At 36.1% G+C, this 27,730-nt stretch overlaps 1 protein-coding gene across 1 annotated transcript in view; it reads left to right on the plus strand.

The window, feature by feature from the left end:
• Nucleotides 1-4,603: 4,603 nt before the first annotated feature.
• ldb3a (LIM domain binding 3a) overlaps nucleotides 4,604-27,730 on the plus strand; it is a 36,247-nt gene continuing 13,120 nt past the window's right edge. The window contains exons 1-8 of the mRNA XM_052573074.1: nucleotides 4,604-4,751; nucleotides 4,966-5,159; nucleotides 16,468-16,619; nucleotides 19,215-19,290; nucleotides 22,702-22,724; nucleotides 23,821-24,024; nucleotides 26,858-27,024; nucleotides 27,136-27,172. Of these exons, the coding sequence (XP_052429034.1) occupies nucleotides 5,064-5,159; nucleotides 16,468-16,619; nucleotides 19,215-19,290; nucleotides 22,702-22,724; nucleotides 23,821-24,024; nucleotides 26,858-27,024; nucleotides 27,136-27,172 (755 nt within the window). The 5' untranslated portion in view covers nucleotides 4,604-4,751; nucleotides 4,966-5,063. The remainder of the gene's footprint in view (nucleotides 4,752-4,965; nucleotides 5,160-16,467; nucleotides 16,620-19,214; nucleotides 19,291-22,701; nucleotides 22,725-23,820; nucleotides 24,025-26,857; nucleotides 27,025-27,135; nucleotides 27,173-27,730) is intronic.

Here is a 27,730-nt window from a genome sequence, read left to right on the forward strand (position 1 = left end):
GCAAATATCATAATCAAAATAGCAAAACCAATTTTCAAAATTTTCCTTCAGAAAATATTGCTGTCAAGTGACAATACTAAATAAAAAATAAATAAATATAATAGCTGGTCTGTTTATACAGATGTTCCTCTAGCCTCCAGACATTGCTATCCTCACTAGTACATGTTGTCAGAAATGATTTGACATTTTTTTCACAACCACAACTTTCATGGTTTTCCCTTTGCATCACAGCAAGAGTTCCCAACATTGTCAGGATAAATACTTCTGAGCATGAATGTGCTTTTACATGACAAGAAGCCTGCTCTTAAACATAATGAGAAAGGAGGGATACAGATATGCAAGTTGTTTATTAGTGGTATTATTTTCTTTTTGTGGTTCTGCAAGTAATTTTGCATTAATTGTACCCAAAGGCTAAACACATCTGCCCCTCTGTCCCCTCTGAGCCCACTGTTTAGTTTGTTGTGACTTTAAGCCTGACTTAATAACATTAATATAATATAATAAAATGGTGTAAAGAGGACAAACAAATACAGACTGATGTACGCTACTGAAAAAAAAAGGGATTTTAATAAATTGGAACTTTTATTCACCCAAAATGCATCCAACTGGTTAAATTAAAAAGATGTCCGCACAAAATTTCTTTATGGGTTGGAAAAGTAACAAAAGTATGCGTTTTAGCACTCTTTTATCTTCAAAGAAAAAGTTTCTCATGTCTAAAAGTTAATATTAATCCATCTAGCATTAAGCATTTACATCAGCATGTCAATATGATTCATGGAAAAATCTGATTGTAAGTAATGTATGCTGTATCTGAGCATGAAAAACTAAATATATCTTTTGCGTCCCAACTCTGGGAGTTATGGCTGAAGTGTTCTAGGGAGGCAGGATCTGCATCATAACCTGATGTGGCATGCAAAAACCCCTCAAGTGTGTCACTAACAGCAGTTCTTCATTCAGTCAGTGTTACTGATGGGTCCTCTGGGGTCCACTGTTCTCCCAAAACCTCCAAACAGTGCCACCTGTACATCAGCAGATATAAATAACACCCGTTCATCACATCTAGTTCTCAGTTATACTCCACTGCTTTTTAGGAGACTTATCGGCTGGTCAAACTGCAGTTGCAGACCAGCTAACAGAACCAATTTAGCTGATGGACCCACTACACCAGTTTAAAGACCAGTAAACAATCTGGTGCTGGTTAAAGATTCTTTTTTCTATGTTAAACTCAAACAGCTATTTTAAATATGGCTGAGACCTAATTTTAGTGAATTAAATATAGGGCCCTGCAGAAAGTCTGATGGCTTTTGAGGATTTGTTATAGGTCAGATGTATTTTTTTAAAAAAACAGTTGACAAAGGCAACAGAGGGACGACTGTCTCTTTAATAATTCCTCTCTAATGAAAATCCCTCGCCCTCCGTCTCCCCGTCCCGTGTGGGAATTACGAATCCTACTATGGGGAAAAAAGGCTTTACTCATTAATATTTATCAGGTCATGCTGTGTTGCTTGGTAACTCCACTAACACATCAGTCACAATACCTAATTAATATTCATAAGCCAAACGCTCACCATATGATGATTCGTTAATTCTCCAGGTGATTAGCTCGGCGACTGCATTCCAGCGAATCAGAGAGGCCAACTGGCGGAACGCCACATTCTATAATTAATATTCATGAGATAATCCTTCAGCATAGTATGATTGGTCAGTTTGCGTCCCGTGTGCTAACGCACAGTACACCGGGGTTTTTGGGGATCTGGCGTGAGTGACAGAGCTCGCCTCTAGAGGACACGGAGCGACTTCGAACTGCAAGGCTCGCGGCTGTCAAAATAAAGCAACTTTTAAGCATGCAATGTAGGTTGAAGCAAAACTTTGAGAAGCTGTTTGTCTTTAATGGTTTGTTGAATAGAAATGGAGGCAACAGGCTTGACAGTGGGCTCGAGTCGTGCAGTCGCGTGAAAACATTTCTAAAAGCATTGTCTCTCAGTTAGGGCTTCATTCATAGTTTTCCCATTCTCCCATACCTACCCGATGTATTTATACATATTACTTCGATTCTAAATATAGACTATTCTGCAGTCAGTGGCTTGTCTGTTATTGTTTTGAATTTGTTGTGAGAGGCATGGGTCTGGTTTTGGATTTGGCAAAACTGATTGACTGATGCTCGAGCTCTTTGAAGTACATATTTTTTTATTTTTTCCTGATGTGTGTAGTTTTGCATGGGACATTATTTACGTTTTGCATGTTTCTATCTGGTCAAAGTTGGATCAGTTATATTTGCATGTACTGTAGTAGCGACATGTAATTCACTACTGTCCATGGTGAAAATGTGTTAAAGTGTAAAGCTTTAACTGAAGTGGCATACATGTTGTCTACAGGTGGCATCTGTTCTCTGTTTGTATGCACACAACTGACCAAGTAATTATAAATCAACTAGTGCAATATCCTGCTGCATTGCGATTGTGTAGTTTCGTATTGGTGGTTCAACTAATGTGCAAACTCTCATTCAGTCTGCTGTAAAGCCATCAGTATTCAGTGATAATGTGATCTATCTAAAAATTATTATTAATATATATATATATATATATATATATATATATATATATATATATATATATATATATATACACACACACACACACACACACACACACACACACACATACAGATGTGTATTTATGTACTATATATTTTAAATAAATGCTGTGCATTTGAACTTTCTATTCATCATGAAAAATGTAAAATAAAAAAATCTATATTGATAATAATTAGAAATGGTTCTTGAGCTCCAAATCAAAACATTACAATGTTTTCTGTAATATCATGTGACACTGAAGATCGGAGTAATGGTTGCTAAGTTACTATACTGTGTATTTACATGTGTGGGTATATTATATATATTATGTGTGTGTGTGTATATATATAGCCTAAGTATATTTAATATATAAACATAACACATTTTCTTAAATATATACATGCTTGTACATACGTGTTTGTATTTATATATACATAATTAATATAAACAGTATGTACACATAAACAAAAACATTTATTTTGAATGCGATTAATCATTTGACAGCAGTAATATATATATATATATATATATATATATATATATATATATATATATATATATATATATATATACATATACATACACACACACATATATATATATATATATATATATATATATATATATATATATTTATATATGCCATTGTAATATACCATAACATTGTAACATACCATATACAGTATGTCTGGTTAGAAAATATACAGCAACTTGAATCAGAAAATACTTTAAATCAGAAAAACCCAATGCAAGTTTTTACAATAATAGTATGTTGTCTTTGCCAAGGCTCACAATGGCAAGCACTGTATTAATTATCAAAGCAATGTCTGTCCAGGAGACTTGCTCTCTGAAATGCTGTCTGTTGTGGCATGATTGTTGAACATTCATGTACAGTATTACTTCAAATTCTTCCGTTGACAAAGAGTGCTAAACTTAGCTGCAAACTAAAGGTCTCCCAAATTAGGCTGGGTGAACAGGCAGGTCCTCAGTGGTTATCTTTCCTCCGATGTCCCGATGCGGAGCTTGTGATGTGCTGGTGCACGAGAGGACCTCTTATCTCGGTTCTCTGAGAGCAATAAGAGTATATCAGCCTTTTCTCACTGCCACTCGTTCTTTGTTTAAAGCTGCTCATAAAGAACCTCCAGATGCCTCTGAATGCTTGGGATAACATTATCTCATGTAGATGCCATTCACGGTTTCATTGCAATAAAGAATAAAAATATATGTCCTGCATTATGATAACAATGCCAGTGGAATATTTTAAATGTATGAATTTAGAGTGATTGATTGCATCCAGAAAGTTCATGTATTTGTAAAGGTACACTACCATTCAAAAGTTTGGGGTCAGTAAGACTCTAATGCTCACCGAGGCTGCATTTATATGATTAAAAATGCAATAAAATATAATATTGTGAATTTTATTACGATTTAAATAACTGTTTAAATATCCTTTAAAATAAAATGTATTGCTTTAAATAGCTTCAAAGCTAAGTTTTCAGCAGCCATTACTCCGGACTTCAGTGTCACATAATCCTTTAGAAATTATTCTGATTTGCTGCTCAAAAAAATATTTCTCATTATGGGTGTGGAAATTCTGCTTAATATCTCAGTGGAAACTATGAAATGTTTATTTTTTATATCTTTTGCAACATTACAAATGACCATACAGTTTTGATTCAAATTCAAATTTGAATTTCTTAAAAAGTATTATACTGACCCGGTAGTGTATGTTAAAATGTCAGTGTATTTAGACCGATGATAGATGCTTCATTTAAACAGGAGACACAGTTCAATTCCAGACTGCATTGTGAATGAATGAGATAAGCTTGTTTGTGTCCGTAGGGGCTGCCAATTAACTCTGACCTTTTGCTGACTGTTTTTCAGAATCAGCCAGGTTGCACTTGCAAGGAGTTAAGCCTAACTCTAACCCTAACCCAAACCAAAACTAGCCAAGGACCCAGGTAGATTAGGCGTCCTAGAAGAAAGGAGTCTAGAAAAATCTTTTAGCCTAAGAGGAGGCTATATTAGCTCTGTGAATCATATGAGGCCTGGCATTCTGGGTGTCCCCTTACATGCCATATAAGTACCCCTTCCTCCCCCTCCCCACAATGCCATAGTGCTGTCGCTCTCGGCAGAGGGGCAGCTATTCTTAGGCTGTCTGTCCAGCTCATCTGAACAGGCAAGAATCCTCTTCCTCTTCCTCTAGCTCATAGCTCTTCTCTGTTGCTCTAGTTATTTTGCATTAGTTGCAGTTTGGCTGGGCCTCAATTCCTTGTTTTGAGCTGTTACTTTGACCCTTTTGGCCTGCAGGTTTTTTTTTTTTTTTTTTTTTGTATTGTAGAGATTGTGAGTTTTACTTTCATTTGACACTCTTTTCCCCCTTCTTCTTTCAGAGGCTGTTTGGCACGTGCCCCGCCCCCCTCCAAATCCATTCTCCCGATCCGTTTGGAGAAATTCTGTTGCTTAAACAACACACAGGCTTTGTTGAACAATGAGTTCGTACAACGTTTCACTCGCTGGACCTTCGCCTTGGGGCTTCCGGTTGCAAGGAGGCAAGGACTTCAACATGCCCCTCACCGTTTCCAGGGTAAGACCCCCAAATCTTGGCCAAACAGCCAGTGATTCATTAGTAAATTAGCAGTTACTCGCATACCAATCAGTGTAGATTGAGTCTAGTTGAAATTTTCAGATGAATAAGAATGAGTGAGTGTTTTACTCATATTGGAATTCAGTTCAATTCAGTTTGAGCTCAAGGTAATTTTCCAAATCTCACAGACCAATTTTCATATTATGAGCATTAAAATATGGTTCATCATTTCATTGATTTGTAGTTCCTTTGCTCAGTCATTATTGTTATTGTGGTACTTGATCCTTTGCTGATCTGTCACTGATCCAGAGTTGTTTGTTATGTAATAGTATGAAAAGCATATGAAATATGCTTCTCATAAATTATAATGCTGTTATCATTATGATATATCCTTCTTGATTTAGAAACTTGCATTGGGCATGTGCAGTTTGATCCTCACAGAAGTGATTTGGTTTCTTGGTGTAAAGTTTGTGTATCGGCTTTTTGTGCTGTAAGATATTGTGAAATGTTTTTTTGTTTTTGTTTTTCTGAATCATTTAGTAGTTTTTCTGCAATGCTGCTTTATTGAGGAATCATGTAAATCCATATTTCCAGTGTAGATGTACAGTATTGATTGGGATGTTTGCTGTCAGTTCATTGCACTCGAGTCGATTCATCCTTGTTCTGCTGTTGTTCTTGCGTGTGACGTAAAGTCATGATGACTAATGCTTCCCTTGAACAGCTAGTTCTGTGAAATTGTAGTTCGATATATATGAGGAATTCAGGACGAATGAATGAAAAAGGCTCTTTATGAGGGCTTTATCGTAAAACACGAAGGTCAGTTCTCATTGTATTGTAACAATTCTACCTCTGCAAACTCACATAGTTGAGAGATTTTACTTCTTGAAATCATATTGAGAACATGTCAGAAAACATTATATTGGCACGAGTGCGTTTGACTATAAATGTATCTGTTTTTGTGATAATGTTGAAGTGTGTCTTCAAATAAGAGCACAGTCCACATGCACCTATTCTCAGATGCCTAGTAGTGAGGAGGACAGATTCACCCCAATATGTTGCTGGCATTAGAGGGTCTTGGAAAAATAGATCCTCTTGTGTAAAAAATATCAGACAGTGATCGAGCGGTCAAACAGTGTTAATACATGCCACAAAGAGATGATGCACTGCCATTTTATCACCTCTGCCAACATAGTTTAAAAGCATGTCTCAGGAAGAATGTCTGTCCTACACTCTCTCCTATAGTGTTTGTCATATTATAGTGACGTGTATATACCCTCAACAGTATCATAATGCAGTTTGGAATCCTCTGACGCTTTTCTAGGGCTTTTTATTTGCAACATTTGAAAGCCGTTTGGCCTCTAAGAATACTAAGAATTACTAAGAGTTGCTAAGAATATCTAAATCAAGAGGTGTGTGGCAGGTCTGTTTGTCTACAGGAAAAGACCAGTAACACAGGGCCTAGTCAGTCACTGTAGAGTGACAGGTGGTACCCAACACGTTTGTTCTGGCTGCAGCTTGACTCGACAGGGGGCTTTTCTATAAAAATACCTCACAGGTGTGTGGGAGTCAAGAAGTGTTCTGTTATTCTGTATTAGAATCAAGACGTAGATTTACATCTGCTTTGAGTATCACATTAGTAGGTCTGAGAAGGATCCGTGTAACTTAAGAGGATGAATATTATTCACCAGCCCGAAGGAGACAGACGGCCTGGGTGCTATTTACTGATCAGCCAGTGAGAATTCCAGTTCAGTGCTGGAGACTTTGAGTCTTAAAACATGCAGTAATTAACTCTTCTGAACCTGTTTATGAGCTGTTGAGATCGAAGAATAATTAGCTGTGTATAATATAATATAATATAATATAATATAATATAATATAATATAATATAATATAATATATATTATATTTATTATATTATATTTATTAATATTAAAATTATATTAAATAAATGCTGTGCTTTCAGTTTATCCTGAAAAACTGTACAAAAGCACCAAATAATTTTTTTTGAATGATTTCTGTAACATAATGTGACAGTGAAGACTAAATTCTTTAATATATATGTATGAAGTGTTTGGTTCCAAAACACAATAAATCAATTTTTTTTAATTTGAGTAAAAATGTGTTTTCTTTACCAAGAAAGTGGCAAGATGAAAACCACTATTTCCTGTTTCAAACTTTCACATAGCATCTTTCGGTTATAATAACATAAAAAAATTAAAATCCAGGTTTTGATTTTCAAAGATATTTTATAAAATTTTACCCCCCCCCCCCCCCAAAAAAAAAAAATTTCAATAAATCAATGATACAGTTTTTTCTCAAAATGCAATAAATCCATTAAATCAATATGAAAGTTATTTTTCATATTGAAACTGTTACATAGTAAGATGATCCACAGCTTCTGAACTTCAATACTAATCTTATATACAGGCACTGGACTAAAAATACAATCATCAGTCATTGCTTCCAAAATGAATTCAACGGGTCATTTTGTTAATGCTATAAATTAATTACAGCAATAAAACCAAATTTAATCATGAATAAGAACATGAACAACATGACATTAGACCACAGAAATTCCAAAATAACATTTCCCTTACATTCAACTTCCAAAAGTGCATTCTTCTTTGCCATGTTACATGAATTTAGTTGACTAGTGCTATGTGCTGTATTAACAAATACAGAAATGGCATTAATAAAAACACTAACACTAACAAGCTACGCATTATCAAATGGGATTCATCTAATGAACGTGATATTGCGTAGCTGGTCAGTGATCTACTGCTCTCTGTATTAAATGCATCTCATTAATTTCCATCTGAAAGCACATGGAGATTTACTGGTACCATTAATCACAGAACCAGCTTTACTGACGAGATGCACATGACAATCACATGTGATTTATCTTGCATCCCTTGTTTGTTGATCACAAAGTAGATGAGGAAAACTAGGATGCCGGGCGTATTTCAGAGTGCTGCCATTACTGTCTAGAGTGCGTGGAATGGTGCGCTGTGATTGGTTGTACACACACACACACACACACACATATATATATATATATATATATATATATACATACATACACACATGCATACATACAGTATCATAAAAAAGTTTTTGCCCCCTTCCTGTTTTTATTTATTTATTTTGCATATTTGTCACACTTAAAAGTTTAAACAAATTTTTATATTACACCAAGATAATGTAAGTACATACAAAATGCAGTTTTTAAATGATTTAATTTATTAAGGGAAAAATCCTTTCCAAACCTACCTGGCCCTACGTGAAACTGAAACTGAAGCATACTTGAAGAGCAACACATCATGCCAATATTCTGTGGACTGATGAGACAAAAGTTAAAAATTTTAGAAGGTGTGTGTCCTGTTACATCTGGTGTAAAAACCAACATCATACCAACAGTCAAACATGGTGGTGGAAGTGTGATGGTCTGGGCCTGCTTTGCAGCTTCAGGACCTAGATGACTTGCCATAATTGATGGTAGAATGAATTCTTCACTCTATCAAAAAATCCTGAAGGAAAATGTCCGGCCATCAGTTTGTGACCCCAAGCTCAAGTGCACTTGGGTTATATGCATCAGGACAATGATCCCAAACACACCAGCAAGTCCACCTCTGAATGGTTTAAGGAAAACAAAATTAAGATTTTGGGGTGGCCAAGTCAAAGACCAGACTTAAATCCAATTGAGATGCTGTGGCATGATCTTAAACAGTCCATTCATGCTCAAAAACCCTCCAGTGTGGCTGAATTAAAAACAATTCAGCAAAGAGAAGTGGGCCAGAATTCCTCCACAGCAATGTGAAAGATTCATTGCCAGTTATTGCAAATTCTTGATTGCAGATGTTGCTGCAAAGTGTGTCACAACCAGTTATTAGATTTAGGGGGATTATAGATTATTTCAAAACTACATTTTGTATCTACTCTGGTTATCTTTATGTAATATTAAAATTAGTTTGATCTGAATTTTTTAAATGTAACAAATATGCACCAAAAAAAAAAAAAAAAAACAGGAAAGGGGCAAAAACCTTTTCATGGCACTGTATACGTGTGTGTGTGTGTGTGTGTGTGTGTGTGTGTGTATTATTACACTTTTTACTGTATTTCCAATCAAATGCAATCTTTGTAATATATAGTTATATTAATATGTATTATACATATAATATAAATTCTACATATATAATTATTAGAAGTATAAGAAATATTTATTTATTTGTTTGCTTGATTATTGCAGTTGTAATTTAGAAAAAAACACAATGCATCAGTATTCCAAACAGATGAGAAGTCCAGTTGCCTGCACATTATACTCTATTTTAGTTTATACATTTTTCAAATGCTTTTGAAGGATTGTACTGACATATAACAGACAATACACAAGTATATTCCTTTACTTTCTTCGGCTAATATTCTGGCCTTCTGAATTGTTTGAAATCTTGTTGGCAGATGCTTTTGTGTACGGCTGTGTCTTTGAGTGCTCCTATTCAGTGCTAGGTGCTGGAATGAGGGGTTCTCTTGGCTGAGAGCAGCTCAGACTGTAACAGATGGCACACAGAAAGCATGAACTTGCAATTCAGTTCAAACTGAAAGCAGCAGATGAGGGATATAAATACCTCTGGGTGGTTTGGATGAAAAGGGACTCCTAAGGAAAATAATACTTTTATCTGGAGAATGCATTAGACAGTTATTAAGTAACAGCAACAAAGAGATATTGTCAAATGGCAGATGTAGTTTTGGAAGTTATAACATGTCAGCTGAATGTATTGAATGTAGTAGGAGTGAAGGGGGGTTGGGACCACCAATGTAAAAGAGGAAAGTTATGGGGTTACCCAGCGCTAAATCACCTTATACTTACACTAATGTTCTGTGACATTTCATTTGACACTGTGGTGTCATTAGAAATGTGTTTGCCTCTGAAAAAATGTGATAGTTAAATGTCAACAGGCATCCACTCTTTAGGATCTGCCAAATAGTTTGAGGATGTTTCATCCGGTGAAGGGCATTTGCAGTAGTCTAATATTATAAAACTCAGCAAACTATAATTGAGAGCTCTTTTTGACGTACTCTAATGCACCAACTGGTGGAATAGTGTTTCACCTTTGTGAAGTGATATTAGGGTGTTCAAATATGGACGTTTCAAATTAAGAGCTACTCTCATTCATATGGTATTCACTGAGCATCCAGTTAAAGCTTGTGAAGATTGAGTTTTATGGTTGGCTTGAATTTGATCTGCATTAATACTATCAGCGTGTTGGATTAATGACATAAATGTAGCTGTCTCTTCACTTGGACCACATTCAAAGTTGTTTTTTTTTCTTTTTTTTTCTCCAAGTTCTTAAAATAGCACAAAACCCCTGGTAAGAGCGTTCCCAACAGTGTTGATTTTCATTGTGACTGTCCAGTGCTGGACTGCTTAGATGACATCTCTCCACACGCCTATTCTCTAATGAGCAGAGGGAAATTGTTCATTCCAGTCATTCTTCAGAAAGATTGATGCTGGCAGATGAACACAAACCAACTTCATTTTTAAAGCTATTTCATTCTCCGTTCCCTTGAGCTAGTTGGAAGAAAAACGTGGCTTAGTAGCCTTTTTAGTCTTTCATTGTTGCTTGATTTTTGTGTAATGTATAGCTCACTATATTTATTAATTTTTATAGAATATATATTTTCACTGGTCCCGTTGCAAATAATTTATGTGATTTAACTATGTACAATTTCATTTTTATTTTAAAAACCATTGTTTTTTAGTTTTTTTTAGCAAGGAGCATTAAGTTGATCATAACTGACAATAAAAAATGTATAATCTTTCAAATAAATGCTATACTTACAAATTTCATCAAATGATCCTGACAAAAAAGTTGCATGGTTTTCACAAAATTATTAAGTATCACATAATGATATATTTAAGAAATGTTTCTTGAACAGCGGATCAGCATATTGATTTACTTGATTTCTAAAGGATCACGTGACACTAAAGACTATAGAAATAGCTGCTGAAAATTCAACTCTACATTTTAAAGAATTATCAAAATAGGAAGCATTTATTTTAAATTGTAATAATATTTTATAACATTTCTGTTTAGACTGTAGGTTTGAGCAAATAAATGTAGCCTTTTTAATCATAAGAGAAAAAAAACAAGTTTGAATGGTATTGCATCAGATAATTAAAAAAAATTTTTTTTTACTGTAACAAGTGACAGGATGTTTTATCGATTGTTTATTCAATATTCATATCTGTTTTTGCATAATCAAATTGGTTACCCCGTTCGTGTGAAAAGTCTGTGGTTCAAAATATTGCTCCATTGCTGTACATTAAACATAAAATGTCTTCTGATTGACTGAATTTGTGTCACATTGGATCAGGTTAAGAGATGATGCCATTCAGTTGTGGTGCACTAGACTAACCTTATGATCTATGCACACATCATAAAGCATGCAGTTAATTTAACTTGATTTATTTAACTAATTATCTTGATGTACAAACTAGTCAGAAAACAACATTGTTCCTTGGGACACGTCTATAATGTTATTATATAATGCTAGTCTCTCTCAGATAGTTTGCCGTGAGAGCCTGAAGCTGGTGCTGCTGACAGGCAGAGCTGTTTTTAGATGGCTGCTGAAGGTCAGGTCAGTCCTGCTGGGGAAGACTCTAAGAGCTATTATATACCAACATCCAGCAAAATAACTCCTGTTCCTTCCAGAAGTATAGGAATGTTTGATGTGTTTAACCAAAGCTTGTTCTCCGATGATTCAACAGGTTGGCTTTGATGTGCTGTGATAAACTCTTGGTCTTTTTCACATGTGTTTTATTCATTCGGTGTTGGGCAGGTTTCCTCAGCTCTTATATGAGGGGTGCTACAGCAGGAGAGGATCAGGTCACATTGCATTCATATGGTGTCGGATTCTTTTCGGTCTTGTTAGCATAAATGAGCCCATCTGGTTAAGTGCTCAGGCCTCAATCATGGACAAGTCTTCACCATTTCAGATATTTAGACACCATGACTGTGAGTTCAAATCATGACTGGTACAGATCTTATTGTTTCTTATCTTATCATCAAGATAAAGATTTAAGCTTACCGTCCCCAAATTTTGAATGGTTGTGCATGTTGTGTAATCGGATATTCTCTGAAAACAAATAGTGGGACTTTATCCATTATAGAGAAATTATTAAAATTATATTTTGCACTGGAATTTTTTTTTTTTGTTTCGATCTGTTTGCACTCATTGCACAAAAACAATCATTCACAATAAGACCAGAAATGTTTATTAAGAATGCATATAGGATGCATTTTGATTTCATGTTGGCTTCATTTTTTTTTTCCTTTACGGTTCATTTGTCAAGCCATTAAATATCTCTTTAGTTTTCTCTGTGGCCTAAAACACCCTCCCCCTGCCCCGCCCCTGATTTACTTGACCCACAGAACAGCTTCTTTGTGCTGCTGCTGTGAGTGAGCAGGAGATTTGAGCTGGCATATCAGCCACTCATTCATCCAGGCATCAATTGGAATGAGCTAGAATGGAGAGTTAATGCATGTTTTGTGTGCCAGGCCTGGTAATCCTCCCTTCAGTCTCTCCAAGCCTTTGTTTTCCCATGCTCCCTTCCTTTTCCTTTTGCCATTAGTTTTGCTAACTTGGCACAAAGCAACAGTATCCGTGCATTTACTAAAATAAGTAAATATGAGTTTTGCAAAATGTATTTCTCTTCTGCCATTAAGGTTTTTTATTATGTATTTTTTTTTATTACAATTACTGTTGTTCAAAACCCATATAACTTTCACTTTTAATTTGTGGCACAGATCATTTTATGGGGATGTTGCCCCCAGCACATGAACATTACTGTCACAGTGGCCTTTCTGAAGGTGACAGGCCACTCCCCCTGCTAGATATGGCGATTAGACTTGATTTATAGTGGAAGAAGACTCTTAAAACAACCCCTGCACTCTAGTGGATAGCACCCATTCACACATACACAATTACAGCAGCTGTCAAAGCGAGAAAAAACTGCAATTGCTACCCACTGTGGGTATTTATATATACTGAACACTTTTTTGAAAGAAGGAGGAAGTCATTCAAAGCTATTTTAGACTCATTGTGGCCATCTAACTGTGAGCATAATCATTCCAACATCAAAAGGTTGGACGTTAGATACCCAGACCAGCAGAGGTTTTTTGCTAAACATACTGTGGCTTACTTTTACAGGCTTGTACCTCAATAAGCATATGAGACGGACTTCAGTTATTTGTGAATTCGTGCCAGAGGATAGGAGCTCTGCAGTTGGGGGGTGCAGTTATATTGGGTTCATAAACATGGTCAGTGAATTTGAGCTGGTAATTCATTTGAGAAAATTATTATTAAAAACTGTGCCATGGCCGTATGCAAGAAGGGCAACTACAATCTGTCATATTTGCCCATGAGTATGTGTGAAGTGCCTGGATATATGGACCATCCAGGTGTCGGATTGCATTGATCATGTTAAGCTCATCCACAGTGTGGACGTGACCACAGTAGTGGAAACACAGCTGTCACATACCGATACATTTTTAAAGATATTACACACAGTAGCCACACGCTGCAAGCTTTACTGCACTGATTTGCGAGATTTTATGGACTGGATTATCAAAATGATGTTGAATCTGCATGCTTTTTCTTTTTCTTTTTGATTCCGTGCAAAAATATGTGCAATGGGTAACCATGATTAAATAAGATAAACTCAGCTAAGAGTATTATGCTCTTATGGGAGCTGAAAGCATAATCAAATTAACCAAAATATTTCATAAGCAAACACTCAAGGCATGCAATCAAAGATTCTATGTTTGCCAAACAATTATCAGCTTTACACTAGTAACCAGATATCCTTGATGCATGTTAGTTTTAATCTTTCTTGTATGCTGATTACTAGTTTATCCCTATGTTATTAATTGTCTCGCCTTTGATGTACCAGGAGAAGTCTCATAAAAGTATCAGATGAGAGTATTTGGCCATGTTAATATGTATATATTTAACCAATCAAATTAGAGAACTCTAACTGTTGTGTAGTAGGATTTATAAGTGCCTGTAGTTATAAGGAGTCATTTTGTTTTAACCTATTTTTCATTCCATCATATGTTGTAGCTACATAGTGCATGATGATGTTCTTTGGCCAGCTCTGCTGCTCCTTTCCGTCTGTCAGTTTGGTATTCCTGCTGGACCATATGCTGGTTTGTCAAAAGCTCAATCTAGGTACCACAGGCTTCCAAAGCTTCCCAGTAATTAGTGAGAATCAAACAGCAAGAACTGATCGGTGTCTGACACTGATCTAAATCATTGAAAAGCCAAAGAATAAATATTATTGATGGCTGATTTTTTTTTTTTTTTTTTTTTTTTGCTAATTTGATTGTTCTGTTAGTGTTATGGTTTAGAGTTAAAGGTACAATTTGTAAGATATTTGCAGTAAAATATCCAAAAACCACTAGGCTAGTGTTATATATTTTGTCCAGCTGATTACTAACAATATCTAATGTTTTCAACTACTTGTAAATTATGAGAAAATTCCCATTCTAAACAGTGACACGGGGCAGTGCAGTCGCCTGTCAATGACGTTAGTTACCCTTTGTTACCGCCGTTACTGACGTAGAAACCACATGAAAACAGTGTCGTGGACAAATGCGGAAGTAGTATCTAGTGTCCAGCAAACCACTAGCTTGCTTCAAGCAGTTCCTTATTTACTTCTTCATGCACGTTTTATGGTGGATTGTGTTACTTATTTATGGAACATAATTACTGTTTACCGTCTGCCGCTGGTTCTGTCAACAAGGACAGCTCCCGTAATCGTAAGCGTACGGGCCAACCAAATGACCCAAGAAGAGTTTGGGACAGGAGAGAAAGAGCGAGAATCAATATCGGTGTTGCATTTTCTAAATGGAGAGAGCTTCGCGACAAACTTCAACTAGAAAGAGATGCCGATCTCGCTTTTGTTTAACTCGACAAGTGAGTTTTTTGATTCGTATCTTTACAGAAAGCGTATGCTATTATAACGATCAACAAGATTAGTATTATAGGGCATACACACCAAACACAAGGCATTGCGTCTCTAGACCCGTGCGAGGACGCGTCTAAATCCATAGTCTGATCGCGACTTTGCATCCGTTAAATCCATGATTTATCTTTAATTTGTCTGATTGATGGTCATCAGTGGTTGGGTCAAATACAACAAATCCCATCATTCCACTCTCCTTCTTAGCATCATCAAACCACGCGATTGTTATTGTTTTGGTAGTGTGCCCTCTTGTGGCAGGTCCTACAACCTGTACCTTTAAGCACTTTAGAGGGGATAGTTCACCCAAAAATGAAAATTCTGTCATTATTTACTTACTCTCATGTTATTCCAAACCTGTTAGACTTATTTTGAAATATGTTTACAATAAAAAATGAAATTTGACATTTCTCAAAATTTAAATGTGGTTATTGTACTCTAAATAAACATCTTACTGCTTTTTAGCATTTGGATAATTGACAACAAACTAACTTTCAAGAGTGATCTTGCATGTCTTGTATGCTGTTTCAGACATACTTCTCATTTTCTTGTTATGGCTGGTCTACTTCTCAGGCTCTTGAAATTGCAGTCCTTGCACTTCTGTGTCTAAATCCTTGGCTCTGATGTGCATGCAATTATTACAAATTCAAAACAGATGGAAATGCAAAAAAAAAAAAAAAACATTTAGCATACACACTTTAATTTAATAAATTTCTTAAAAATATATATATTTCTGACCTCAAACCTTTTAACAGTACGCTACCGTATATAACAAATTTAACATTTGTATAATATTTGTGGAACAAAAGATATTAATAAATCTCACAAAGCCTGTTGAAATTATGCAAAATATGACCCAGACATGTTTTTGTTTCATTTACATTATATACTTAATATGCATTATTTCAGACTTGGGGTCTGTAGACTATGCACATGACTTTATTCTTATTTTTAGCAAGAGGAACACATTATCTGTTCAAGCACTAAGCATGCACCATGCCAAATGTGTGCTTAAGATCTCTTTGTGCACCCAGCTGTCATGGATTCAGGATCTGTGTGTGTTATTATCCTCCACTAATTTTATTAAGAGGGTATCAAGCAAGCACCTGTAATTGACAGAGCCTTCTCTTTTGTTCATCTTTAATCATACAAACATCCAACCTATGTTATCAATCTCATGTGGAGGCAGACATATAAAGACCAAATTATTGCCTTGTTTAAGTATTGTGTTTGCAGAAGTGCTGACCTGCCAGTATGTCATTTTAAAGCTTGTGTGGTTTGTGGCAGATTACACCAGGGAGTAAGGCAGCCTCCAGCAACCTGAACCAGGGTGACATCATCGTGGCCATTGATGGGGTCAGCACAGAGGGGATGACACACCTGGAGGCCCAAAACAAGATCAAGTCTGCCAACTTCAATCTGGCCCTCACCATGCAAAGGTACAGTGCATTGTTAGTGTTTTGGAGCTGTGTGTGTGTGTGTGTGTGTGTGATCATTCAAAAACCTTTTGGAAAGATGTCTCTTATGCTCACCAAGAATGCATTTATTTGGATGAAGTACTGGAAAAGCAGTAATATTGTGAAAAATATTACACATTAATATTAATGTTTAATATATATATATATATATATATATATATATATATATATATATATAAATGTAATTTATTCCTGTGATGGCGAAGTTGAATTTTCAGCTGACTTTACTTCAGTCTACAGTGTCACATGATTTTTAGAAATCATTCAGATTCTAACAAATAAATAAAAAAATTAGTCTTACTTCTCTCTAATGCATTTGTGTATTATAGTACTTGCCAAAACCTTTTGAAACCAGGAAGGATGTGGTAGTGCTTGGAAATGCAGTATTGTGTATGACAGTGTATGAGAGTCTGTAGAAATGTAAGAGAAGCCTCTTGGATAGAAATGGAGTTTCTTCTATTCTGCAGGTAAAAAAAAAAATAATAATCTGCCATATTTACACTGTGATCCACACTGATATTTAATCTGTCTTTGCGACTAGAAGTTTGTAATGATCTGTATCTTCAGTGACAGGTCTGGGGCAGAATCTGTCAATTCAGTGGCTACAAACGATTTCATCATTTGAATTAATTATTGTGAATAATACAGATGATATCAGGTCTCATGGGTTACTTGGATGAATATGCTATTATCGGCTCATTCACTGCAGTGTAATTAAAGCAGGTCTTGTCTGATCAGTGTAGTCAATCATGGGATTCATTTTTATGAAGCATAAACAGACTGCAGCTTCACTATATCATAAAGATATGTGACTGAGATTTTGTGAGTTTAGATGAGCTCTGTATGGGTTTAGCCAGGGAAATGTCATGTGATTTTAATGATTTCATGATAGTTGAAAAAGTTGATATAAAGAGTATTATGACTCGCATCAGAATGGCTGCTGATTCATTTTGCTCATGTTCAACAAGCATTTGAAAAGCTCTTGAAAACAGACGGATGAATATCATGCCCTCAGAAGCTGCAGCTTCTAGAATCTTTCTTCACAGCCTCTGGCAAGTGTCCATTCATCCATCAGCAACATCAAACATCAGTTGATGATAAGCTTTTTTCCACCCTTGTGCTGCAAGGACTGACACAACATAGCTTTAAACAAGGTTACGTTCACACTGCAGTTGATCTGCATAACTTTTCATATATGGAGATGATTTTTGAGCTTTGTCATTGGATCAGAATCCATGCAACTTTATTTTTCTCAACATTCATTTAACTAGCTCAGCATTCATTTAAATTATATGCTAGATTTACCCATAAAATTAGAGTATGAATTGCAGTATGTGAAGTTATGTATCGAAAGGTAATATCTAAAGGGTGGAAAAAGCATTTAAAAATATATTGATGCACTTTTAAGTGGAAAAACATTCTGTATACTATCATAAATAAGTTTTTCGAAGGAATCAGTAAGATTTTAAATTCCTCAAAAATGTTCAGCTTTTTTATAAAATCATTGATAATAAGAAATGTTTCTTGAGCAGCAAATCAGCGTATCAGAATGATTTCTGAAGGATAATGTGACACTGAAGACTGGAGTAATGATGCTGAAAATATAGCTTTGCTTTGGAGAATATTTTAATACAGTGGATTATGTATTTTACACTATATTGTCTTATTTTTAATCAAATGAATGCAGCCTTGCTAAGCATAAGAGACTTGAAATCAGTCAGAATTGACCCCAAAATTCACAACAGAAGTGTATATACAGTATTGATGCCAAATTAGGTTTTTGACTTGCTTTAAACAATGTATCAAAATATGATATCATATTGCTTTATGAAATGTGCTGATGGTGTTATGATGTACGTGACAGGCTAAAGTGTGTCTGGTATGGGCCACTTTTAAAAGGTTAGTGTTTAGTGTATGGGTGAAATATATGAGCTTGTAAAAACATCCTTGATCTCTCCAGCGCAGGTTGCAATTCTGATGTGTCTTAGTTCTTAAGTCAGGTTTACTGTTAGGTCACTTTATCATGAGTAAAACCCCAAAAAAGGCATGTTCACCTTTCTTTGCCCTCTTTGAGTATACCTGCAGGGATTACACCAGACCATCCTTCCTTTGCTTTAACACTCTTAATAGATCCCAGAGTTCCCTCTGCAAGAGATAGAAAGTGGACATGTTGGGTGGAATAAACTTTAACACTTGTCAAGATACGTTATAAACGTTGTTGTCAGAACATATCTGTCGTCTTTTTGTTCCAAGGACTTCTCTTTTGTCAGTTGTTCTTTGTGCTTTTCTTTTTGCACAAATTTTCAAACAATGTGCAGTATGCTAGTTTATCCATTTTGTGTACAGGGCAAGTGATGTTTTGAAATGTTTTTCTTCTGAAAAGGTTCAATTTGGCACAAAGTCTGTTTGGACAAAAGCATTTTTTTCTGATCTGTGTGTGAAATGTTTATAGTTCACCACTTGAGATTGCAATTTTGTCATAAAAGGTGTGATCCAGACAGTCTGTCTTTAGCACTTCTGTCATTTTCTTCAAATGCTCACTCTGTTTTATCACAGGTCAAAGCGGCCCATTCCAGTTACCATGACAACACCAAGGATTAACTCCCCTATGCCTGTGATCCCTCATCAGAAGGTCTGTCACATGTTACTCACTGTCATGCATTCTCCATATATCTGCATACAGGACATGTCCGTGCATTCACATACTTTAAGTCAAGCACAGGTCTTACATTCCACATGATTGTTCATGAAATGTAAAAGCTATGCAAGCCTTAGTGCAAGCTTCAGCTGAAGTCCTCAGTCAAAAGGGGATCGTTTTTTAGAATTATGTTAAAGATTCTTTTAGGGGTAAGATAAAAGATTCAGTTATTTGGTTTTCTCTCACCTCAGGATGCCTTTATCATGTATGATATCTTTACAGATGTTCTACTACTGTACATATTAAAAGCCTTATGATGCCCCCTGCTGGCTTTCACTTTGCACATTCCAGCAAGTTAACTAAACATTGTTTGCCATTTAATAACTAGGAAAGATCTTAAAGCCTCTGTTTCAGAAGCCTGTTTAGTAAATACAGTATAGTTCAAAAGTTTTATGGTCTTTTTTTATAGAAATGAATACTTATTCAGAAAAGATGCAAAATACATTTATAATATTTCACAGTTAATCACACTTTCCACAAAAATATTAAGCAATTGTGTATCATGTGACATTGAAGACCGGAGTAAATTAAGATTTGCCATCAGAGGTATAAATTACATTATATATATATTATATTATAACAGTTACTTTAAGTTGTAATAATATTAAGCAGAAAAATCTATAAAAGCTGATCATTTTGAATGGTAGTGTACAAACTAATTTTATGCTAAAGAAGATAAAGAATAAGTTATTTCTTCAAAACATTAGCCATTTCCCACTTTTGTGTTATTACAAATGAATATAATCAGGCCTTCTTCTTTGTCTCAACAAAAAGGAGATAATTTTATTTTATTGGAAATAAATTTTTAATTTAACAGTATAATGAGTACAAAATCGGGGCTATAAAATAAACTAAACTATTTTTTCAAACAACACAAGACATCCTGTAAATTATGAATACAAATTTTCTTTCTTTTTTTGTGGTAAAATATTCCTTTTGCTTTCATTAAAACGTCAAGTCATCAATTTTCAAATAAATTTTTTCCATAATGTTAACATAAATGATTGTAATTCTAAGCTTTCCTCTGACCGGCTCCTTCTGTTCTCTCTTTCTCAACACTGTCCGCACACACGCACGTTTCCCTTTAAGGATCAGCCTGTGCAAATGAATGGGGCTCTCTCGGTTTCTGCTGAGACAAACTCCAGCTACTCAAGCAAGCACACCAACCAGTCCTATAGCACTGTGGTGAGCAGTAGCGGAGAAGCATATATGCCTGCTCAAAGGCATTTAGCTGCTCCGAGGGACAAATCCTCCTCTGGCCAAAAAAGCCAGCAGTATAACTCCCCCATCGGTCTGTACTCTGCAGAGACATTACGAGAGATGGCCATGCTGCAGGAGAGGGTTAAGAGCTCGGGGTCAGGCATGCCTAGTGGGTATGTAATCACAGAACGACTGAGATCTGACGCCAGCAGCCAGGTGTCCTATTTAAAAATATAGTGTTTAATGCTAAATGAACAGTCTAAAGTTTCTAAAAGAGGTTCCAATCAGTGGGCCGGTTACAGTTCAGCCCCACCTGGTTGCTAACGTTGCTCTTAACAGAAGAATGACAGCGGCCATGCAACATTCAGAAAAGAGAGGTTACATCTGTTATATTGACCCTATTCCCCACTGGCATTAGCAGGCCAGAGGAGGATCTAGTTAAAGCTTCAAGCCTCTGAAGGAATGTGCAAGACAAATTTGAGCTGAGGCTTCAGCTGGAGGCGGCCCTCCTTCAGGTACAGTGATCATGTTATACCAGATGATGCATTCACCAGAGGGGTTAGATTGAAGAATTGGCTGTCAAAATGGAGAATACATCTCTGCTTTTCTTTTGTAAGAAATTAATACATGTTAATTATATTTAGCAAGGATGCGGTAAATTGATCATAAGTGACAGCAAATACGTGCGTAGTGTAACAAAAGATTTATTTTTCAAATAAATTCAGTTTTTAAAAAAACCTTCTAATGATCAAAAAGATGTTTCATGGTTTCCTCAAATATATTAAGCAGCACAACTGTTTTTATTAAGACACTGATAATAAATGGAGAGTTCAGATCCAAAGTGCCATTTGAATTATTTTTCTAAACTGAGCATTTTTATCAGGCTCCTGTGTTTAGTTTCAGTAATTTCACTATTATGGCAATTAATAGGCAATCAATAACTAAACATAAACATGTGAACCTGAGAAAAATACACATTTTAGAAGAAAATTTCAGATTGCACTTAGAGGCTTTTGTATCTACACTCTTCAAATATTTCTTGAGCATCAAAATATCAAATCAGAAGGATTCCTGAAGGACCATGTGACACTAAAGAATGACTGCTGAAAATTCAGTTTAACCATCACATGAAAAAATTACATTCTATTAAAATAGAAAACAGGTATTTAAAATTGTAATATTTTTTTCACAATTGTACTGTATTTCTGATCAAATAAATAAAGGCCTGGGTAAGCATAAGAGACTTATTTCAAAAAAAAAAAAAAAAAATTCAACAGACCCCAGATTTGTGTCTGCATAAATTCATGTTTTGCTAACCAAAGCAAGGTGTGGTATTGAGACAGTCGAAGCACTATATCACTTTCCCAGTTTGACAGTTTCACTTCTATGTTGTAACCTCAAAGCAATGCACTTTGGCAGTACTGTTGTGGATTAGGTAAATGGATGACAAAGCTCTGTACCCCTCTCCGTTTACTCTCTTCCTCATATGCGATGAACAGAGTCTTAGTGTGTGCCTCAGCACAGAGGAAATCTCAGGCCGTCGTGTGATACTGATAGAGAGGGGTGAGAGAGCACCTGTCGCCGCTCTCCCTTTAAAAGGTCATGGAATTTCAGGGCTCAGTTTCCTAACTACACTGATACACCCCCTCACTCCCTCCTATCACATCTTTGCAGGGAGACACTCTTATGAAAACCCATTTCTCTTTTGTCATTGGGGTCAGTGACACGTCTGTTGCATTTGTTTATTTATTTATTGGCCTTTTTGAGGCGACTTGCTATGTCACTCATTCCACACACACACACACACACACACACACACACTGGCACTCAAACACACTAACATTTCCCTTTTCCTAAAAGGTGTAGTGTGTCATTTCTGTGCCACAAACAGAATTTGTCTATTTGAGCAGCCCAGCTTGGGTCAGCCAGTGGCTTGGCTTTAGTGCATGACATCCTGTGTAAGACAGGAAGTGTTTGAGCCGTTATTGAGGCATTATTTTACAATTCGGAAATTACACACTGCACCTTTAAAATCTGATGAAATTCTTCTTTTTGAAGAACTTTCCCTGGCACAATCCTTCCATGTTAAGTTTCTATGAGTTGCTAACCAATGCCCTTGTTTCTGTTTCCTTTCGCCCATTGTAGGTTATTACCAACACTTCTGCCAAGTTAGTAACAGCCTCCTGGCATAACGTTGTAGTGCTCTGTGTGTTATACATGCATGGGATTGTTTGGATCTGCCTTTGTGGTATAAAGATTTTATCACCCTGTGCACTTTCAGCTTTCTTTAACGATGTACTAATGCTTTACATAAACATATACTACAATACAGATACAAAAAATCTTTGGAATATGTATTTATGAGAATCCCAGTTGGCACTGTGCTGCAGTGTGTGTTTTAGGAGATTAGAAGTTTGCATGCTGAACTCATGTCTAGTTGACAATGTGTTTGTCATCATGTTATTGGTCCCAGTCAGGCACTTCATAGTTAGTATACTCAGTGTTTGGTTGGGAATCAAGAACTGTTTCTTATGCTGCATTCACACCATGCCGTAATTACCACATTTACTATATGAAACCTGGGATTATTAGTTGTGATCTGAATTATGTATTTTTGTTGCAGCACTACTAAATGGCAAAATGAATCCGTGTGATTTAGTAGACAAAACCACAATGTTAAAAATAACAGACATTATTCATTATTCGTTAAGGAACTATATATTCCCGTCTGTGTTTATTATATTAAGTTGGACTGCTTGCTGTAGTTATACAAGTAAATGTAAGTGTTGTGTGCAGTAGTACGTTTTGCTGTGTGAAGCGTGTTTTTGATGTGTTGTTTCTGCCTTGAAAATTACACTGAGCCTTTTATTTGTTTATTTACCTATTTAATTATTATCAAGTTTCAAGTTTATTTGTATAGCGCTTTTTACAAAATAAATCGTTATCATATGGGTTTGTCTCAGCTGCAATAACTTCCATAATGATTTTCCATGCTGGTTCAAGCCGGTATAAGCATGCTGCTCTCTAGCAGAACTGGTCGATCAGCATAGTTTTCTGGTGGTAATCTGATCAAGAAGCTGTGTTGAAATACCAGTATCCAAAACACAACATATGCTGGTATTATCAACTGGGTTCTTATCTTTCTCTCCCAATTCACTGTCCACATTCCCTTCATTCCACTCTTTCTGTCTAACCTCCATTTTATCTCTCTTGTCTCTCTTTTACCCATACTCATCCCTTATCACCACTCCCTTGCTCGCACAGCACTGAGTACCTGCCCAGCTTCAACCCAATAGCTCTGAAGGACACTGCACTCTCCACCAACAAGCCCATTGAGGTGAAGGGGCCTGGAGGCAAGGCCACCATCATCCATGCACAGTACAACACCCCCATCAGCATGTACTCCCAGGATGCTATTATGGATGCCATTGCTGGCCAGTCCCAGGCCAGGGGTAGCGAGATGTCTGGGTAAGACCTGTCGCACCTAACTGTGTCTTCTCCCTCTTCCCATGTCCTGCATGACACACGTTTGCCATAATGCCTGTCAAAGCCACGCTTGTCTGGGCCAGCGCTATCTGCTAATGCTCAAGAGGCTAAAGACTTCCCAAGGATGTCTGATCATAGTCTTAATATAGTCTTTTCCTCAGTTTCCCAGCATTGATCTGAGTAATGTAAGTTGCAGGATGTGACTATGTTGCCATACGGAAGCAGAAGAAAGGTTTTCAAAGTCTTCAATGTTAGCATATGTCATGTTTCTGTAATTTCAGTTGGATATTTGTGTGCTTTTCATATGGGAATGATGATGGGAATGCTCAGTTGCACAAGTTGCACAAGGGATCATGGTTTATGGGTGAACTACCCTTCAAAAGTTTGGGGTCAATAGTCTTTTCTAAAGACATTTTAATGTTTATGTGTGTGTGTGTGTGTGTGTGTGTGTGTGTGTGTGTGTATATATATATAAATAGGGTGCTTTTAATTTATCAAAATCTACAGTAAAGCCAATTAAACCTTTATAGAAGATTTCTATTTCTATTATAAGTTTCTCTATTCATTAAAGAATCCTAAATATTAGGCAGCACAACTGTTTTCAATATTGATAATAATAAGAAATGTTTCTTGAGTAACACATTTTTAAATTACAAATGATTTCTGAAGGATCTTATGACCAGTGTTGGGGGTTACGTATTACAAGTAATGCAAGTTACGTAATCAGATTGCTTTTTTCAAGGAACTAGTGAAGTAATGCATTACTTTTTATTTTACAAAAAAAAGAAATGCCATAAATGCAATGCTTTATAATTTTCAAAAAAGTAATGCCAGTAACTTTGTTTTTCCATTTATTGACTGACTCCTGTCTTCTGTCCCCGTATTGAAAGAAATCAGAAATACAGAGGCATTGTGTGTGCTGTATGAACATGATGTCATTCTAGACTAAATGTGAATGTGCATTAATTCATCCCACTCGCAAAAAAAAAGTTAAAATAAAACAGATTAAGTATTCTTCAAAGTAAATTAAAACGGTAAAATGCAAACTCAGAATATGATGCGAACCTGCAATAAAACTGTATCTAATCCCATTTTATTAACCATTGGATTTGCTGCTGACCTTTGATGATCCAGTTCAACCATACTTATAAGCAAAAATGACTTTAGATAAACTAAAAATCAATATCTTTTATTGTTGTTGTTGTTTTTTACATTACATTTGCTATAAATAGAACTTATATTAAAAACAATTAAGGCCTGCTCATATTTAAAAAGTAACGCAAAAGTAAAGGAATGCGTTACATTCCATAAAAAGTAACTAACATAATTAGTTACTTTTTTTATGGAATAAAGCAATATTGTAATGCATTACTTTTAAAAGTAACTTTCCCCAACACTGCTTATGACACTGAAGACAGTGAAGAGCAGTGGCTGATGAAAATTAACTTTTGCTGTCACAGGAATAAATTATAGTCTAAAATATATTAAAATAAAATCAGTTATTTTACATGTTAATAATATTTTACAGTTTTTACTCTATTTTTTGATTAAATATTTGCAACCCTGGTGAGCATAAGAGACTTTTTTCAAAAACAGAAATAATTTGTACTGACTCCAGACTTTTGAACGGCATTGAGTGTTTTGATAGTGTGAGTCGTGTATTTGTGCACCTTTTCTCCTGTATATCCATGCTTTTTAGCAGTGATCTACATATTTATATTGTTTGTTGGTGCCAGTATTCTGATGCCCTGTGGTTTTTTTTATATGGTTTGAAATGATGAAAACGAGAGTCCAGGCCTTCGGTCTCGTGTCAGAAGCCACTCTCTAATGCATAACATAGAAGCTTTATCTAATTTTCCCTCTCTCACTCCATTGCCAACCATCCATCACTTCATCTATCCATCACACTGTACATCACGTACCCTGTCCCCACGCTACCTGTGTCCGATCTCAATGACCCTGCCTGGCAGCAATGAAACTGACTCTCCGCTATCGTAAGTAGCCTGATCCATCTGTTTGATATGAGCAGTCTCTTTTCGTCTCTTCCCTTCCGCATCGCATGCTTGATCACCATATTATGCATTTCTCTCTCATCTCACCCTCTAACCTCCCTTTGATCGATCTTGAGCATCTGGAGTTCTGAAATGCACCTGGTTTTCATGAGCCGAGAATGTCCGGTGGCGGTGACTTTTGAAAGAGTTGTTATCTTGTCTTTTTATTTATCCGAATGCAACGATGACCTCACATACTACGCCTCTTTTTACTCCTCTCAGACTGCGCCTCTAACTTCCCTTAAGATTTTATTCTGAAACCCTTAATATTGCTGCTAGTTGATTTTATGAGTGTTTGGTGGAAACGTGTGTGAATGCAGGAGGGTCTGCTAATGTGGAAACAGAAAACCAGTCCGTGATAAAGTTTTAGATGTAAACAAACAGATTTCTGAATGCTCTGCTCTGTCATTCTTCTGGGTAAGAGATAAAATGTGTCTAAAATGTGCTGTCATACTGCATTTGGTAGTGATAAGCAAGCTTTCAGCTACAATGCCCATGCTTTTTTTTATAGCACTTTTATAGTAATATTCATTGATTTATGTAAAATAATCGAAGTTAACAAACATGTGTTATCTATACACTGTAAATTAGTTCAAATGGATTGCATTTAATGTACATCCCAGTTCATTATCTATGGAGTTTTAACTTAAGACGACCAAAATGCTTTCGATGTCGTTAAACATGAAAATATCTTTGCTAACATCCTGGTCATGCTGATAGTAAAGTGTGTGTTTTTACGCGAGCGGCTCTTTCTGTGGTTGCAGTAATCTGCCAGTTAAAGAGCGTGTTATAGACAGTGCTTCCCCAGTGTATCAGGCCGTCATCCCCAGTGAAACCAATGAACTGGGGCCAGCTGATTGGGCCAAAAGAGCCGCCCAGCTGCAGTCCAAGTCCTTCCGTGTCCTTGCCCACATTACTGGAACTGAATACAGTAAGTCAGCCTGCATGTTTTTGTCCATTTGCTCTTCTTTTGATATAGATTTTGACTTCAAGTGTAGAGTCTGACATGTTCTCTCTTTGTCTTTTCTCTTCTCCTCTGCAGTGCAAGACCCTGATGAGGAAGCTCTGAGAAGGTCAAGGTAGGCATCTAGTAGCAGGATCTGGTGGCCACATACTGTACTTGACCTGTGCTGAAATCCAGTCCTCTGCCTCTTAAACCTTGAAAGGCTGATGGACCAACAGACCCTCATAATCAGAAACCACTCTCTGTGCTGAACTTGATTCACACTTATTAGATGCATCAGACTAGTACAGCTTCAGGGGTGTAGTAGAGAGAATTAGAATTTTACTTGTTAAAGAAATTGTTAATTGGTAATGTTGGGTATTGAAATACCAAAATATTAATCCGAAATATTAAAATATTTATACTTGCTATACTTATTAAACCAGAGTTTTCCCATTTAGTTGTACCTAAAAAGAAGTAAACATTTAGAATTAGACGTTGCATTACAAACCGTTTGCTAGCCCTTTGTTTGTAAACCTATATGCACTTTTTCAAATTGGATGTGCAAAATAGCATATCATAAAAACCTGGTTACTTGACAGGAAGGGTTTTGACATTACTATCCATAAAACCCTTGAGCAAATAAACAGGAATTACGTATTGCAAAACCATACGTTCAACCACCTAAAAAAAA

Source organism: Carassius gibelio, chromosome B13 (assembly GCF_023724105.1).
Source record: "Carassius gibelio isolate Cgi1373 ecotype wild population from Czech Republic chromosome B13, carGib1.2-hapl.c, whole genome shotgun sequence".
In the NCBI taxonomy this organism is placed as follows: Eukaryota; Metazoa; Chordata; class Actinopteri; order Cypriniformes; family Cyprinidae; genus Carassius; species Carassius gibelio.